Source organism: Lygodium microphyllum, chromosome 5, assembly GCF_053477565.2.
Source record: "Lygodium microphyllum isolate KBCC chromosome 5, Lygodium_microphyllum_v1.1.10, whole genome shotgun sequence".
In the NCBI taxonomy this organism is placed as follows: domain Eukaryota; kingdom Viridiplantae; phylum Streptophyta; class Polypodiopsida; order Schizaeales; family Lygodiaceae; genus Lygodium; species Lygodium microphyllum.
Window position 1 is genome coordinate 43,492,720 of NC_141139.1, and position 19,194 is coordinate 43,511,913.

The 19,194-nt window shown below is 37.5% G+C and overlaps 1 protein-coding gene across 1 annotated transcript; it reads right to left on the bottom strand.

Annotated features, from left to right (window-relative positions):
- Positions 1-3,859: 3,859 nt before the first annotated feature.
- Positions 3,860-5,500, bottom strand: LOC148035749 (histone H4). Its single transcript, XM_087679000.1, has one exon. The coding sequence runs from the start codon at positions 5,494-5,496 to the stop codon at positions 5,185-5,187; it is 312 nt and encodes a 103-aa protein (XP_087535126.1). The 5' UTR covers positions 5,497-5,500; the 3' UTR covers positions 3,860-5,184.
- Positions 5,501-19,194: the final 13,694 nt, after the last annotated feature.

The window sequence follows — 19,194 nt, forward strand, 5'->3', positions numbered from 1 at the left end:
CTAGGAAACCTGGAGATTCTGACAAAGGAAAGGGAAAGACTCAAGGAAAACAATCGATGATTGGTCCAGGAGATTTTCATATGCTCATGACCACTTTACAAACCATCCAAGCCCAAATAAACATGTTGGAACATGATAGACAGAATGAAGAAATTACAGTCACTTCTAGTGTAGAGAAGCTGCGACCGGATGAGACTACCACTAGTTCAAAAGTTTGCACAAGAAGGACATCAGCGAATTTGGATGGTCTTACCACATTAGAGCTCTTATGTGAAGAGTTGAAACAGGACAAGGATCAAGCAATTCTGGAAAAATTGGAATTACAAAAGAAGTATGAGGCAGAGAGATCATCTCATCAAGAATTTTTGAAACACTCAGCCCAGCAGTTACACGACTTACAGACTCAGATTGTGGAGAACAATAAGGAGATGGAGGGGCTAAGGGAACAGTTGCAAGAAGTTGAGGTCCTGAGGAAAAGGGAAGAAATTCTCTGTGTTCAGGTTCCAGATCTTGTGGTTCAGTTAAAGGAGGAAAAGGCAAGGACATCAACTCTCACCAGAGAGTTGTCAGAAGCACATCGGACTTAGATGCAGATGAAGATAGCCTTTACAGGGTTGTAAGATACAATTGCAATGAGTCTGACTACTGCTATCAATCAAGTTGAGGAAAAAGCTAACAGAGCTTACGAGGAGATGTTACAACAGCTACTCACAAACTTGGCTCATTCCCTTCACAAGGAACGCCAATTTAAGCTTCATGCAACTGCCTATCAACATGCACTATCATTACAGCAAGGGCTTTATCATCAGGCCATTTGCACTTTATCATCCAAAAGCACCGATGATGTGGAGGAACTCAAAGCTCAGTTGGGAATTGCTACCGGTGCCTTAGCCACTTTTGACCAGGGTAAGGAGCTCATGTTGTTGACCTCAGACCCAACTAGCAGCCAGATGATTGATCATTTGCATGACATGGGCTATAATGATCAAGAATTGAGGGATGTAGAAATGATGCAGCCAACATCTACTGAGCCATGTGACTTACAATATGAGACACTTGTTGAAGACCATATTGCAGTAGAGCCTTTTGAAGATATGATTCCTTCTGAGGATTATATGGATCCTCAAGATTTTGCTGAGCAAGAAGATGGAGCTACTGAGGAAATACAAGTACCCCCAACAGTGTCAGACAAGGAACTTGAGGTCCAAGAGCGCTTTGATAGGATGGTTCACGTTCTTAGGGCTACCCCTCAGGATGTGCCAAAGTATTCCATTGACATGCAAGGCATCAAGGCACAGAGAGAGGATCTAGATGAGCCCATTAAGACCTATCATGAGAAGCAAACGAGGGAGGAGACCATCATTTTTGATTTCAATGTCTTTGGAGATGCCAAATTCAGAACACCTTTACCAATCAGTACAATGCAAAAGCTTATTAAAGTGGGAGGGAAGATTGCTAAGAAGTGGTTGAAGAAACAGGATAGGTCGGCTTTGAAAGGAGCTTGTAAGATTCCCAAGGAGAAGAACAAGAGGGAGTATCTCACCGAGAAGCCACGAGAGGTGTGAAAGCTTCAACCAGAATGGCGATATCCTATCCTTGAAGCGGATGAAATGGCCCATTCCGCCTTTTGCTACTCAAATCGGAAGACAGATGTACTCCATTGCCCCTATCCGAGAAGGTATGGCAAAAACTATGATGCTAAGAAGCATGGCAGGCATAACTTTCCCAAAATTCCCAATATCAATGCTCCGCATGAGAGTGATATCTATCACTTTCAGTTGCGTGATCTGCTACCCTCTTTTGACAATTTCCTTAAACTCTACTCAAATTGCCCCGATCCTGCCTTCATAGTCACTTGCAATTATCTCCGCCTCATAGTCAAGCTCTTACAGCAGCCACCGACTCCCTATGAGGATGGCCTGTCACCCTTTTCTTCGACATCAACACAGGGATTGACCGCATTGCCATGGCAAGACTTCTTCTTCGAGCTGTATTATTCCCCTCTTACTGCGTAGCCTTGCTTGAGGATATGGTGGATAGCAGATTTGCTCGGTGTACCCATCCTTTTTATCCAGAATCACCCATTTATCTCCGAACCTTTCTTAAGCCATATCTTTTGAGAAAAGGGTGTCTCTCACTTACCTTGCAGCCACTTCCTGAGGAGTGACTCCCTTGTGCATCACATAATGGGAAAAAAAAAAGAGAAAGCAAAAAAGAATATATATATATATATATATATATATATATATATATATATATATGCACTCACATGCACTGCACTGCACCTAGGGGTCCTCAAGTTGGATGCGTCCAATGACTTTGGTTGATTGGCTCCGTCTCTAACCCCCTAGCCCTTTTTCCATTTCCCCACACATTTGCTTAGGGCACATCAAGGTCAGGACATACCTAGGGAGTCTCGACTCGCCTAGGTTAGACCTATCTCCCTGAGTCACGTGCACTTTTCATTTCTACTTCATTTATCTCAGTAACACCACATCACCTCAGGTCACCTACCACATGTGGTTGATCCAGTGGAGAACCATGCGCTTCAAGAATTCCTTTATCTATCCCACTTAGGTGTCTCCCTTGCATCTTCAACAACCTTTTTTTTTTCTCAGTACCTACCATTCTTTCCATCTTCATCAGATCAAGCTCCCTTGCTTCCTCATCATCGAGCATCATCATCAACAGAAGCACCCATGGAGAAGTCTTCTACCTATATATTAGACTATGTATACACGTGCACTCACTATAGTATTTGCACCATAACCTATTCACGATTTTGGGTCCTCAAGTGTGGGACAACACTTCAGGCTTGCCTGGAGTTCGACCCATCTCCCAAACTAACATCATCATATGTCCTATGCACGATCAGAAGACTAGCACTTTTCCCCTAGGGAGTGACTGCACGTGAGGTTTTACTTTGCAAGTATTCGAGTTGTGGAGAATCATGCGCATCACTTCTACATCAACATTGCATCTCCCATCTTCTATGACCTCTATTCCATTTTCCAATGACCATTCAAGTTCTATTCATCAAAAGGATCAACAATCAAGTGTATCTTCAACATAGCCAACTTTTACAGGATTTGTCACCAGCAACACCATCAATCTCACCATCTACCACAATTTGAGCAACATCATTTTTACCACCCGCAACAAGCAACATCCTCATCTTCAACAACCATTGTTCTTCATCAGCCACATCCATTTCTTCTCCATCAAGACTACTGCTTGATCAGGACTGTTCCCAACATTCCATGTCTTCGGTGCAAGCTACAGCATGCTACCTACGACGTGAGTGCCATGGGACTGGCACTCGTCTAGGGGGGAAATAATGTTAACAGTACTTTGAGAAGGCTGTAGAAAGCGCAAGTGCTGGATACTAGTATTTTGAGAAGGTTGCAAGAAGCACAAGTACTGGATACTATTTTTTGGTGGATTACTATTTTGTGGAGCTTCATTGTATTACTTTGGACACTTGTGTATTACTTTTACTCATGGACATCATCAAACTATCATGGTTGTATTATTTTGAGAGTCGGGCTCACTCCCGTGCACATTGTATTTATCAATGGATAATATCACTATCAAACAAAAATTACAACCTATTCATGAATACCTACATGTTCTACTTCATGTAGCTAATGTATCATATTCACCTCATAATATTTTACCTTCCACTAGCCATTGAATCTTAAATAACCAAAGTGTTAAACTTAAGATTGCAATCCTTGTTTGGAATTCCATGTCAAAGAGAATCATTATTGAAAGTGCTAAAAACTAGGGTTTAAATCCCCATTTAAAGAGACCAATGAACATGCATAGTTTGATATCACTCAAGATTTTGGGTTAGGGATACTATTTAAAGAAACAATGGCTCCTAACCTTGTAAGATTAGTCAACTTCACTCAATTTGGGAGGTTGTGGAACAAATATTCCAATGCACATATGCAAAGGTTTAAAGCAACTTGCATACCAAAGGAGATTGTGGATAGTGATCAAAAGCTTCATATTTTTCCAATGACACTAAAAGATGATGCAACAAGGTGGTATGACAATCTAGATGCTCAAAGTAAAATAACCTATGATGCCCTATCAAGAGCATTATTGGCAAAACTTCAATGGCAAGGTTTCTAGGGTCAATTAGCTCTTCAATTGGACTATCTTAAGGAGCTACCAAAAGTGTTACATCAAGCATATGGAAACAATTATTCAAAAGATAAATCAAGCCTCTAAAGAGCCTATATCACTAAAGCATAAGAGCAAGAGAGTAAAATTAGTTCTAAAACCTTATTTCATAGGGTGACCTTTAGGGCCAACCACATGATTGTTGTTAACCCTTATTTCATAGGGTGATCTTTAGAGCCAACCAAATGATTGTTGTTACTAAAGCACAAAAGCAACAACAAAGGAGCAAGGTTTTGAGGAAAATAAAGATTGCGAAGATAGGCTTGATGCTCAGATGTGTTTTGGCATCGCCGTTCGGTCACGAAACGATAACTGTCACTGATCAGGTGGCGCGGGAAAACTCACTGCTCGGCAGCATAATATCATTCTACTACACCCCTGTTCAAGGGTGAGAGGCCACGCTGACTGCCCAATCCAGCTGTCTTACAATATCTCTGGCATAACATTCACTGCAACAGCCATGCCATCACATCAATGTCGGAAACAATAGTTCCGCCAGCTACATCCGCGAGATTCTGCTCAACATTTAGAGCCGAGAGACTTCATTCCTCAGTCTGTATGCCACAATATCATGGCAGTTCCCAGTCTCGCCTCAAAATGCAGAATCCACGGTATCATTTCTCAACATTCTCCTCAGACAGGAGAAACATCATTCTCAGTCCCATAACAATAGCACGCTTCAGAATCTCACGTCGCATGTGCGCGCACACATACACACACGCATGCACGCGCAGACGCACACTCTCCCTCTCTCACCGAATCTCCATCAGAGACCGTATCAGGCAGCGCCGGAAGATGTTACATCCAGGCTACGCATGCAAGAAGTTGTGCAACGTCCCGCGAGGGCAGAGAACGAACTGCGAAATTGATAATCTCGGAGAGGGGAGAGGTGGTGTCAAAGAGACACCGTTGCAGGAAGAAAGAAGCACGAAGACCAAATCCACAAAGAAAAGGCGCCCGGGTCCATTGCCGTAGAGGATGGAGTCCATCCGCCTAGCCCCCGAAGCCGTAGAGGGTGCGGCCCTGGCGCTTGAGGGCGTAGACGACGTCCATGGCGGTGACGGTCTTGCGGCGGGCGTGCTCCGTGTAGGTGACGGCGTCCCTGATGACGTTCTCCAGGAAGATCTTGAGGACGCCGCGCGTCTCCTCGTAGATGAGGCCGCTGATGCGCTTGACGCCCCCCCTCCTGGCGAGGCGGCGGATGGCGGGCTTGGTGATGCCCTGGATGTTGTCGCGCAGGACCTTACGGTGCCTCTTCGCCCCGCCTTTCCCCAGGCCCTTCCCGCCCTTCCCGCGCCCCGACATGCTGATGCCGAAGATATACGCAAACCACCCCCCTTCTTCCTGATATAGTCGCTATGCAGGCCACACGCAACGATGAGGTTGTGCTACTCTGCAGACGCGTGCGTTCTCTCCGCGTTTTATACTCGTTTTGGGCAGTGGTGTGTGGGGAAAACCAGTTGCGCCTTTCTTTTGAAATTCAAATCTCCCGCTCTTCTTCTTCCCTCGACATTCAAACTTGAATCCTGAACCCGCTTGCGAAATGGGTTGTCGGCCCACCATCCCAAGCACTTCACAAATCACGTAGGGTAAGGGAGCCAATTGCAAAATGTGAAATCCTCTTAAAAATACGTCCGTTTTCTTAAGTGAAAAATTTTACTATTATATTATTTTAGCTATAGGTTCGGAAAGCCTCGAATCTCTAAAGGGGTTCCCTAACCTACCCCCTTTTCTAAACCTCCTTTCTTTAATCAATCTTACTACTATATTATTTTAGCTATAGGTTAGAAAAGCCTCGAATCTTCAGAGGGCTTTCCGAACCTACCCCATTTTCCAAACCTCTTTTCTTTAATCAAAACCCCCTCCCCTTCCCTCTTTCTCACGTGTAATATCTCATTTTCTCTTTATTTTCTTTTTTTTTCATTAAAGCCTCATTTTCTCACCTCTATTTTTTAAATTAAAACCCCCTTCCATTTTTAATTAAATTCTTCTCCCCTTTCTCTCATGTGTAGGGCCTAGGCTTCCTCTCTCTCTCTCTCTCTCTCTCTCTCTCTCTCTCAATTAGATTAAAAAAATTTTAATTAAAAATTTTTCGAACATAGTCTTTCACACACTTTGAGAATATAGATAGAATAAAAGAGAGAGAGAGAAGAAGAAGAAGAAGAATGATAAAAAGAAGAAGACGGAGAGAGAAGGGGGAGAAAGAGGAAAGAGAATAGTCTTTTTTTAATTAAACATTTTTCTTCTCCCCCTCCCCCCGTCTCTCTCATGCGTAGGGCCTAGGTTTTCTCTCTCTCTCTCTTTTAAATTAAACTTTTTAATGTAAACTTTTTGTTTAATTAAAATAAAGAGGGAAAGTGAGAGAGAAAGAGAGAGAAAAATATACAAATTTACGAAAAAAAAAAGAAAAATATACAAAGAGTAAAAAAGAAAGAAGAGGAGAGGGAGGGAATAGAGAGAAAGAGAATTATAGAGAGAGAAAATATAAAATTTAAGAGAGAGAGAGAGAGGAAAAAAGAGGAGAGAGAGGAAACAGAGACAAAGAGAAGAAAATAAGAAGAAGAGAGAAAATTTGAACACAGAGAGAATTATAGATAGAGGAAAGATAAAATTTAAAAGAAAAAGAAAAGAAAAAAATTTAAAGAGAGAAGAAAAAAACAAGAGGAGAGAAGGAAAAGAGAGGAGAGGGGGAGAGAGAGAGAGAGAGAAGAGAGATGAAAAGAGAAAGAGAGATGGAAAAAAAAGAAAAAAGACAAAAGTCTTTTTAAATTTTAAATATTTTTTTGAGAGAGAGGAAAGGAGAGAGAAGGAGAGAGAATATAAAATTTAAAAGAGAGAAGAAGAGAAGAAAAATATAAAATTTAAAAGAGAGAGAGGGAGAGGGAGAGAAGAAAAAAAAGGAAAATTAGGAGAAAGGGGAGAAGAAGAAAAGGGGACGGGAAGAGAGAGAGAGGAGAAGAGAGAGAATATAAACATAAAGAGAGAATTATTTATAAAAAATATATAAAATTTACATACTTTAAGAGAAACTGAAGGGGGGAAAGAAAGTGAAATAAGAAGAAGAAGAGAGAGAGAATTATAGAGAGAGAAAAGATAAAATTTAAAAAAAGGAGAATAAAAAATAGAGGTTCGGAAAGCCTCAAACCTCCAAAGGGCTTGCCGAACCTACCCTCTTTTCCAAACCTCTTTTCTTTAATCAAAACCCCCTCCCCTCCTCTCTTTCTCACGTGTAATATCTCATTTTCTCTTCCGCTTCCCTTTTTTCATTAAAGCCTCATTTCCTCATCTCCTTTTTTTAAATTAAAACCCCATTCCCTTTTTAATTAAATTCCTCCCCCCTCCCCCCTCCCCCTCTCTCTCATGTGTAGGGCCTAGGTTTTCTCTCTCTCTCTCTCTCTCTCTCTCTCTCTCTCTCTTAGATTATTTAAAATTTAAGAGAGAGAGAGAGATAGAGGAAAAGAAAAAATGAAAAAATAGGAGAGAGGGGAGACAGAGACAAAGAGAAGAAAATGAGAGAGAGAAAATAAGAAGAAGAAGGGAGAATTTGAACATAGAGAGAATTATAGAGAGAGGAAATATAACATTTCAATGAAAAAGAAAAAAATTAAAGAAGAAAAAAAAGAAAAAAGAGGAGAGAAGGAAAGGAGAGGAGAGGGGGGAGAGAGAGAGAGAGAGAAGAAAAAGAATAAAAAGAAGAGAGAGGAAAAGAGAAAGAGAGATGGGAAAAAAGAAAAAAAAGAAAAATCTTTTTAAATTTTAAATATTTTTTGAGAGAGAGAGAAGGAGAGAGGGGGAAGAGAGAGAGAGAGAGAGAGTATAGAATTTAAAAGAGAGAATAAGAGAAGAAAAGGATAAAATTTAAAAGAGAGAGAGGGAGAGAAGAAAAAAAGGAAAATTAAGAGAAAGGGGATCAGAAAAAAAGGGGACAGAGAGAGAGAGATAGAGAGGAGAAGAGAAGATAGAGAATATAAACATAAAGAGAGAATTATTTATAAGAAAAAGATAAAATTTACATACTTTAAGAGAGACTGAGGGGGGGGAAAGAAAGTGAAATAAGAAGAAGAAGAGAGAGAGAATTATAGAGAGAGAAAAGATAAAATTTAAAAAGAAAGAGAATAAAAAATAGAGGTTTCAAAAGCCTCGAACCTCCAAAGGGCTTCCCGAACCTACCCCCTTTTTCAAACCTCTTTTCTTTAATTAAAACCCCCTCCCCTTCTCTCTTTCTCACGTGTAATATCTCATTTTCTCTTCGTCTTCTCTTTTTTCATTAAAGTCTCCTTTCCTCACCTCCCTTTTTTAAATTAAAACCCCCTTAGATTATATAAAATTTAAGAGAGAGAGAAAGAGAGAGAAAAAGAAAAAATGAAAAAAGAGGAGAGAGGGGAGACAAAGACAAATAGAAGAAAATGAGAGAGAGAAAATAAGAAGAAGAAGGGAGGATTTGAACATAGAGAGAATTATAGAGAGAGGAAATATAAAATTTAAAGGAAAAAGAAAAGAAAAAAAATTAAAGAGAGAAGAAAAAAGAAAAAAGAGGAGAGAGAAGGAAAGAAGAGGAGAGGGGGGAGAGAGAGAGAGAGAGAGAAGAATAAGAATAAGAAGAAGAGAAAGAGAGATGGGAAAAAAGAAAAAAGAAAAAAGTCTTTTTAAATTTTAAATATTTTTTGAGAGAGAGAGAAGGAGAGAGGGGGGAAGAGAGAGAGAGAGTATTAAATTTAAAAGAGAGAAGAAAAGAAGAAAAAGATAAAATTTAAAAGAGAGAGAGGGAGAGAAGAAAAAAATGAAAATTAGGAGAAAGGGGAGAAGAAGAAAAGGGGATGGGAAGAGAGACAGAGGAGAAGAGAGAGAACATAAACATAAAAAGAGAATTATTTATAAGAAAAAGATAAAATTTACATACTTTAAGAGAGACTGAGGGGGAGGGAAGAAAGTGAAATAAGAAGAAGAAGAGAGAGAGAATTATAGAGAGAGAAAAGATAAAATTTAAAAAAAAGAATAAAAAATAGAGGTTCGAAAAGCCTCGAACCTCCAAAGGGCTTCCCGAACCTACCCCCTTTTCCAAACCTCTTTTCTTTAATCAAAATCCCCTGATCCCCTCCTCTCTTTCTCACGTGTAATATCTCATTTTCTCTTCCTCTTCCCTTTTTTTATTAAAGCCTCCTTTCCTTACCTCCCTTTTTTAAATTTAAACCCCCTTCTCTTTTTAATTAAACTCCTCCCCCCTCCCCTCCTCTCTCTCATGCGTAGGGCCTAGGTTTCCTCTCTCTCTCTCTCTCTTTCTCTCTCTCTCTCTCTCTTCTTTAATTAAATCAAACTTATTTTTAAATCAAAAGTTTCTGTGTGTGTGTGTGTGTGTTAGATTATATAAAATTTAAGAGAGAGAGAGAGAGAGAAAGAAAAAAGGAAAAAAGAGGAGAGAGGGAAGACAGAGATAAGGAGAAGAAAATGAGAGAGAGAAAATAAGAAGAAAAAGAGAGAGAATTTGAACACAGAGAGAATTATAGAGAGAGGAAAGATAAGATTTAAAAGAAAAAAAGAAAAAAAATTAAAGAGAGAAAAAAAAAGAAAAAAGAGGAGAGAGAAGGAAAGGAGAGGAGAGGGAGGAGAGAGAGAGAGAGAGAATAAGAAGAAGAGAGAGGAAAAGAAAAAGAGAGATGAGAAAAAAGATAAAAGATAAAAGTTTTTTTAAATTTTAAATATTTTTTGAGAGAGAGAGGAAGGGAGAGAGGAGAGAGGGGGGAAGAGAGAGAGAGAGAGAGAGAGAGAGAGAGAGAGAATATAAAATTTAAAAGAGAGAAGAAGAGAAGAAAAATACAAAATTTAAAAGAGAGAGAGGGAGAGAAGAAAAAAGGAAAATTAGGAGAAATGGGAGAAGAAGAAAAGGGGATGGAGAGAGAGAGAGAGAGAGGAGAAGAGAAGAGAGAGAATATAAACATAAAGAGAGAATTATTTATAAGGAAAATATAAAATTTACATACTTTAAGAGAGACTGGGGGGAAAGAAAGTAAAATAAGAAGAAGAGAGAGAGAATTATAGAGAGAGAAAATATAAAATTTAAAAAGAGAGAGAATAAAAAATAGAGGTTCGGAAAGCCTCGAACCTCCAAAGGGCTTCCCAAACCTACCCCCTTTTCCAAATCTCTTTTCTTTAATCAAAACCCCCTCCCCTCCTCTCTTTCTCACGTGTAATATCTCATTTTCTCTTCCTCTTCCCTTTTTTCATTAAAGCCTCCTTTTCTCACCTCCCTTTTTAAAATTAAAACCCCCTTCCCTTTTTAATTAAATTCCTCCCCCCCTTTTCTCTCATGTGTAGGGCCTAGGTTCTCTCTCTCTCTCCTTTAATTAAATCAAACTTCTTTTTAAATCAAAAGTTTCTCTCTCTCTCTCTCTCTATTAGATTTAAAAAAAATTAATTAAATATTTTAAAAGATTTTTTTAATTTAAAAATTTTTAAACATAGTTTTTCACACACTTTGAGAAGGAGATAGAATAAGAGAGAGAGAAGAAGAAGAAGAAGAATGATAAAAAGAAGAAGACAAAGAGAGAAGGGGGAGAAAGAGGAAAGAGAATAGTCTTTTTTTAATTAAACATTTTTCTTCTCCCCTCCCCCCTCTCTCTCATGCGTAGGGCCTAGGTTCTCTCTCTCTCTCTCTCTCTCTCTCTCTCTCTCTCTCTTTCTTAGATTAAACTTTTTAATATAAACTTTTTGTTTAATTAAAATAGAGAAAGAGAGAGAGAGAGAGAGAGAAATATACAAAGAGCAAAAAAGAAAGAAGAGGAGAGAGAGGAAACAGAGAGAAAGAGAATTATAGAGAGAGAAAATATAAAATTTAAGAGAAAGAAAGAGAGAGGAAAAGAAAAAAGAAAAAAAGAGGAGAGGGGGGGACATAGACAAAGAGAAGAAAATGAGAGAGAGAATATAAGAAGAAGAGAGAGAATTTGAACACAAAGAGAATTATAAAGAGAGGAAAGATAAAATTTTTTAAAAAAGAAAAAAAATTAAAGAGAGAAGAAAAAAAAGAAAAGAGGAGAGAGAAGGAAAGGAGAGGAGAGGGGGAGAGAGAGAGAAGAAGAAGAAGAAGAATAAGAAGAAGAGAGAGAAAAAGAGGAAGAGAGATGGAAAAAAAGAAAAAAGAGAAAAGTCTTTTTAAATTTTAAATCTTTTTTGAGAGAGAGAGAAAAGGAGAGAGAAGGAGAGAGGGGGGAAGAGAGAGAGAGAATATAAAATTTAAAAGAGAGAAGAAGAGAAGAAAAAGATAAAATTTAAAAGAGAGAGAGGGAGAGAAGAAAAAAATGAAAATTAGGAGAAAGGGGAGAAGAAGAAAAGGGGACGGAGAGAGAGAGAGAGAGAGAGGAGAAGAGAGAGAATATAAACATAAAGAGAGAATTATATATAAGGAAAAGATAAAATTTACATACTTTAAGAGAGACTGAGAGGGGGGGAAGAAAGTGAAAGAAGAAGAGAGAGAGAACATGTAGAGAGAATTATAGAGAGAGAAAAGATAAAATTTAAAAAGAGAGAGAATAAAAAATAGAGGAGAAAAAGAGAAGGAAAAGAGAGGAGAGAGAGAGAGAGAAGAAAAGTGCAAATAGAAGAAAAGGAGAGAGAGAGAGAAAAAAAATTTTAAAAAGAGAATGAAGAGAGAGAGAGAAAAAAAAATTAAAAAGAGAATGAAGAGAGAGAGAGAGAGAGAGAGAAGAAAAAAAAGGAAAAAAGAGGAGAGGGAGAGAGAATGAAAAGAGAGGAGAGAGGAGGGAGAATAAAAGGAGAGAGAGAGAGAGAGAGAAGAAAAGCGGGGAGAGAAAAAAAGGAGAGAGAGAGAACCAGGAGAGGAAAAAAAATAAACTAAAATAGAAGGCAAAGAAAGAAAGAGAGAGAGAGAAAATTAGACATAGGGAATTTTGGGGGAGGAGAGAGAGAGAGAGAGAGAGAGAGAAAAAAGAGGAGAGAGAAAGATGAGAAATAGATTGTTGCAACTTCGCTTGCCGCTTCGAGGCAGCGAAGGCCTAGCGTTCTGTGCGCGCGAAGCGTGCGCAGAACGCTTAGGCACTTATAGGAAGAATTTTTGTGCTTAAAGAAGCTACTTCTATAGTGTAGCATGCAACTAGGCTTAGTCTTTGATCGTAATGTTGAACTCTGCACAAAGAAACATGCATTCTTGGGTTGGGAGTGGCCTTGGATCCCAAACAAGATAATCCTGGATGGCATTTTGATGTCACTTAGCAAGACAAACATACATTTCTCTGCCTACAAATAGCACATTTTCTTCCGATTCATCAACTTAACAAGCTCGACTTTAAACATTTTCCCTCTATATCTTATCCTCCACCTCAAAATCATCTATTTTTTGCATGGTTGCTTTGTATCATGTCCATGCCCCAAGCTCACTGATTGTACCATAGCCACTCCCACCCTTCTTTCATTGAATTGCAAGATGACTAAACCCATCTCACTTGGCATTCATCCATACAATTTGTGCTATGTGGAAGGTTGGCGGCATAAATTTGCATCTTCTAGTCATGATTACCATGTTATTCAAGCAACCAATCTCCCTATTCATCAGAGTCTCTCCACAACTTGTGTAGTGGTACATGGGAGCTTGGTTACAATACATAATTTTGCATCTTCTAGCCATGGCTACCATGTTGTGTGATCAACCAATCTCTCTATTGATTGAGGAGTCTCTATAGTCCATCTATCTATCCTATATAGTTGCACATAGGCTATCCCTCTAGTGTTGTGCTTAAATGAACGATGTGCATATTGGGCTTTTATTTTTATAGTTGGCTCATTGCTGGTAGATTTGCATACTCATGCTTCCAACTGGGAGACTCTATTTGCACTATTGTTTGTGGTTGGGCATCCCTCCATTGCTCTTGATTGCCAAATTTTGGAGAGTACTGTTTTTAGGGGATAGATCTTCTTTGCCTTTACTCTATTCCAATGGTGCTTTCAACTTGGAGCTGGAAAGAAATAGTTAGTGGATGCTAGTCTACCAACGAGATACTCTCTTATAGCTTTGTGCAATAACATGGAGATATGTTTCCTACTTCACATGGGTCTTCAAGTTGTTGCCCCTAGAAAGATTTTAGGGTGGGGATCTATAGCCAAGTTATATAACTTGATTGAATGAATGTATATTATATAAGCTTAGGAGAATTTATTCTATGATGGCATTCTTATGCGCTATTCCACATCCTTGGCGTACTTCTCTTTTGCTTGACCTTTAGATGCAAATGTTTCAAGTATGACTAGATTTTGATACCTATCCCTAGGCCATTAAACTCCCATTGAATGCACATGTTTGGCATGCTCTTCATGTTTCTTAAGTCTAGTGGATTGGATGTCGACTCAATGAGTGTACTAGCCGACTTTGGTTTTTGGTTCTATAAATTGGATTGATGGATGTCTACTCTATGACCTTACAAGACTTTGTTTTTTGGTGGCATTCTTATATGGTTGTTTCATATCCTTGTGTTATTTCTATTATGCTTGACCTTTAGATATAGACATTTCACATATGATTGGAGTTCGATGCTTATCCTAAAGCCATCAAATGTAGGTGTTTGACATGCTTGTCTTCACACATGACTTGAGTTTATTTGTCCGAGATCCATTGGCTAGGGGATGTTCTAGGTGATGGTATTTGCAAAGGGTGGTTTGTCTCTCATTTGAAGAAGGAGATTTTTGAATACCAAGGGGAATATAGGGATGTTGGTTGGAAGAGTTGCTTCCAAGTTGCTCTTATGGATGGACTTCAAGTGATGAGATGTATCGTTGATGAGCCTTTACCAACCTCCATGATAGATTGATTTGAACCATTACTATGATAATAAAGGCATTGTCAACAATAGTACCCATGTGAGAGCTATTTAGTTTGCTAGAGCAAGGAGCTTGTTCTAGATTACCACTCCTATTGGAACTAGTGAGCTTCACTAGCATAAAACCATCTAAGCACCAGAGCTAGAATATCAGTGCTAGGAGAGATCTATTAAGTTGCACTAGAACCAAAGTGCCATAGTTGCAACTAGAATGCTAGAGCCTATGCATGTGCCTTCTTCATCAACAAGCATCTTTGCCTTGTGTATCCTAAGCTTATCTTTATGGAATGACATGAGCCAAATTTGATTTACCAAAATTGAAACTCAAACCCATATTTGCTTAATAGTACTTGAGTTTCTTTCGAACATCATCCTAACTAGTATTAATGCATAATTGGGAGTTTCATCACTTTTTTGGGCCAAATGTACAAGTGGGTGTGAGGTATTCTAAATCACTGCTTCCCTAGTCTATGAGAGCCCGTGGTTGGAGGATGAGCACAAGGAGTTAAGCTTGCTCACATGCTTGAAGGTTTGAGCTTTATTGTAACATTCATTTTTCATGTCCATATTTTAAAGGAGGTACATATATCACTACCAATCTCTCTGCTTAACTTGAACAATGCTCTAATCAAGGGAGCCATTAAGATTGTTTGGAGGCTTCCATAGTTCGATTAGTCCAATTTGGAAGTATTTGGTAAAAATGACTAGAAATAAGCCATTGGATAGCCAACAATGCCTAGAAGTAAGGCAAAGTAAATTCATTTTGGATTGCTTGAGAAAAGGTTTTAGTTCATGTATTCAATTCATGCAAGTACATGTGCTACTTGAGCATAGGGGCAGCTTGTTTTGTAAGAAGCAAGGGGTTGCCTTGTTGAAAAGTAGGGAATCTTCTTGTTGGGCCTACTTGAGTAGGGGTCTGCTTATGTCTATTAACAAAGACGAAGAAAGAGAGGCAAAGTTGATGCTATGCTGAGATTGTGATTTTTGTGGGGTCTATTGCTCAATGAAGGTTGAGGCAGATTGTTCTTAATGGACACAACATATTTTGATGAATTTTCATGGGTCAGGCTATTTATGTCATTTTCCTCACATTTTTCATATTTTGGACATTGCATAGCATCAATTTTAAGGTCAAATAAGGTAGAACCATTTTCACATTGTAAAATTTTGGATGTTGCTCTTAGTGAGATAAACAACAAGAAATTATGGAAAATAATTGCTTAAAGATTGGTGTGCATTGAAGAGTGCTCGAGCTATTTTGGTATTGCTTTTGCCATTGGTTGGCCATTGTGGTGAATACTCAATTTTGTAATTTGTTGGACTCACAACAATATCTTGGTTGCTTGTTGTTTTGATACGTGCTCAATACATGTTGCAATGGTTATGGCTTCTTCTTTTGATTTGAAAATGCATTGTTCAAAATTGAGAAACTGGATAAGGCAAATATCTCATATTGGAAAGGGAAAATTTAACCTATTTTGCTTTATTACTACTTATAAATTGTTCAATTCTTGATATCACTCAACTTGTCTTTCCCATTTTAAGTTGCATTTCAAGTTGAATCGTTGATATACTAGTATTGTGTTGTATTTCTCATTCACATGCTATTAACTTAACCTACTAACCTTGTATATTACTCAATAACCTAAATCAAACCTACTAATAATATATACTCCTAGCCTAACTAGTAATTCGTTTGACCCACATATGAATCCAATGTAACTTACTAACTTGCATATTAGTTTGACCTAAACATAGACATACTAACTATTGAGGTCTTGATGATTATCTAAGTACTAAACCAACCTGCTACTAAGCACTACTTACACATAATCATTCTTTAATTAAACAATAAGGATGCATGTAGATTCTCTTTCCTTCTTTTCATTTTCTATTGACCACTTCTAGATAGGCTACTACAATCACATACCATTCCATAGACATAAAAGACACGGAAAGGCACTATTGGTGAGAAACCTTGAAACTAAGGTTGATTTGTACATAAATGACTAAGAAAAAGAGAAGGAGAGAGAGGGAGAGATAAACCTTATTACAAGTTTTTTTCACACTTTTAGGTTGTAGTCTGCTTCCATAAAGTTTGAACAAAAAGAGAGTTTCCTCTTTTTAAGGTTGACAATGTTAGTATACGCCTCAATATAAGCGTGTATATTTGCCTTAGAATATCTCTTTGTAATAAAGTGGATCAAAGAAAAATTATCCTCATTATTTACGTCACAACAAGTATTTATATATATTGAATCGTGTTTTTATGCTTGTACTAAGACATATATTGACATTCACTAGCTTTGGCCATCAGTGTCAACATATTGTTATCTAATAGCGGTAGCCAATGGTATGGGATGCAACAAAAAAAAAGATGGCTCTAGTCCTTCTCTATGGAAGCATGAAGCTTAACAAGGAAAAATCACATAGGCCAAGCAGGAGATTATATACATAAGGATGAGAAGACCCTAACATGAGAAACTCACCAAACATGTATGCTAAGAAATTTGCAACACTTGGATATGGTACTCAGTGTATGTACCCCTTATGGGACAAGTAGAGAAGTCTCTTAGAGAAATCGCATGTAATCCACACATCAAGTATGTGTGAGGCATGTCCCATGACCTTTTTCTCAAAGCTCTTCTTGAACTGAATCTTTAAAGCATCTAGCTCAATATGAGCACTCCCAGCAATAAACATATCATTGACATAAAGCACTAAGATATTAAGCTACTATCATGGGCCTTCTTCGTATATAGACATGGATCCATGTCATTGTGGGAATATCCCTATGAATGCATGAAAGCATCAAACTCATGGTATCACTCCCTAGGTGCCTACTTAAGCCCATAAAGACTCTTCTTCAATTTGCACACTAGGTGTTTCCTGCCTCTTTCCACAAAGCCCTTAGGTTGTTGCACATAAATGTCCTCATGCTATAGATGTATACATCAAATAAGATATTGAAATTTCCAGCTTAGAAACATTCAAAAGCAAACCCACTATTGACTTCAACAAAACACTTGAAAAGCTCAATAACTCCATTTGCACACTATTTTTAAATCTCCAACCTTGCAAGCTTGAAAGGATGAATCTTTTTTCTCTAATGCTAAAACCTCTCATTCCATGGATCAAGCTTGATGTAAGAGTAATTTGTTGTTGTTCCTTGTATGCCTTTTTGTTGAATGATCCATAAGACTATGCATAGTTTTCTTACATGCCTTCAATAATGCTTAAATAAGGGTAATGGTCAAGAGGTGTATGTATTGATAGTAAAAAACTATGGTGCCCTTTTATACATAAATTGCATCATAACTTAATCTCCCTCATACCCCTACAATATATATCTTTAAACATCCTAAGGAAGATAAAAAAATGACAAACTAATCAAATCTTCCCTCAACAATAAAATAAGGGGAAATGTGGGGAATACAAGGATATCACTTCTTGAAAGTTTATGACTCGAATTTTCATTTTCTTATTTTTTTTTGTTTCACTTTTCATATCTCCCCTTTTTAGTTTTCCCCTCTTTCTTAAGCGGAACTCAAATTTTTATCATTTCTCTTTCCTCGCTTCTTCTTTCCTAACGAAATTTTATAGCCTCATTGTTGCTTGTCGTATTAATAACCCTGTGAAATTTCATTGTCTCTACACAAACACAGAGTGAGTTTCACATGTTTTATGAGAGCAGAGCTTATTCTACAAAAGCTTTAAGATTTTCTTAACAAAAATTTACAGGTATATTGTTCTCTTCCATAGATGTTCTACTGTAAAGTTTTATCTCATTTGGAAAAAACGTGTGTAAGTTATATACACGCTTTGACATGAACTTTATTTGTTTTGATACTCTAGGAGTCTCTCACAGTTAAGAACAATGATCTTTTAAACACTCAACTTCTTCTTCAACATCTTTGGGTTTCTTTGTAAACAAAGTTACAAGTATGTTTTCTTTTTTTTTTGTTGCTCCATAGATAGATTTTTTCTCTTTTGGATAAAATCTATGCAAATTATATGCATACCGAGCTTTCCTTTGTTTTTGTACTCCAAGAATCTCCCACGGTGAAGAATAATGATTTTCTAAAAACTCAACTTCTTCAACATCTTTGGGCTTCTCAACAAAGAGAGCCACATGTATATTGTCATTTTTTCTTGTTGCTCCATGGTTAAATTTCAACTCATTTCGACAAAGCCTATGTAAGTTATATACATGCCTTGACCTAAGATTTCTTTTGTTTTTGTACTCTAGGAATCTCACAGTGAAGGAATAATGAACTTGCAATAACTCAACTTCTTGTTCAACATCTCTATGCTTCTTTGTGAAAAGAATAATAGGTACAATGTCCTTTTTTAAAAACTACTCCATGGTTGAATTCCATTTCATTTAGAGAAAACATTTGCAAAATATGCATATTCTAAGTTAAACTACCTTTCGCTATTGTATATTAGGTCTCCATCTTAGCGAGATACACCTACTATCCATAAATCAACTTCTTTTCTAACAACCTTAGGATTGAGGGCTACAAAGTTTCCTAGGTATGTTGCTCTCTACAATGATTAAATGTAAAATTTTATTTCAATTGTAAGTATTTTGTATGAAGTATTATTGTTGACATCTAGTTAGGATCGATGGAAAGAAATATCTAGTATAGATTTGAACATTAATATTCTTGTATTTAGAAATCCACAACTAAAATGCTATGAATAAGAAAAGATTTTGTTATTTTTTAATCTTGTTAATGAGATAATTTTATTTAGATTCTAAAACCATGGAATAGCATGAGATAACATCAGTGTTGCAGTCTCATAGCATTGCATAATATTAGAATTGCATATGTGAAATGGCAAAGGGATGCTTGTGCATGAAAATATTGTTATTCTAATGATTTGATAAATGGATAAATGCACTTATATTGTAAACATAAAAGCACATGAAAGCTTGCTGATAGGTAACTTTTGTATTTGGTTAATATAGATGTCTTCAATGAAGAAAAAACATCAATAACATACTTGCAATGGAGGTTTTCAATAGGAAATATAGTAGCAGTAATTGGATTTGTGATAAATACTATAAGTTGGATTGGATTTTGATGCACCCAAGTACTCAAGGGAGTTTCAAGATCAAGCGTACAGATGTTGTAGACCCCATCAAATATTGGAAACGTAGAATTTTAGAGTTCAG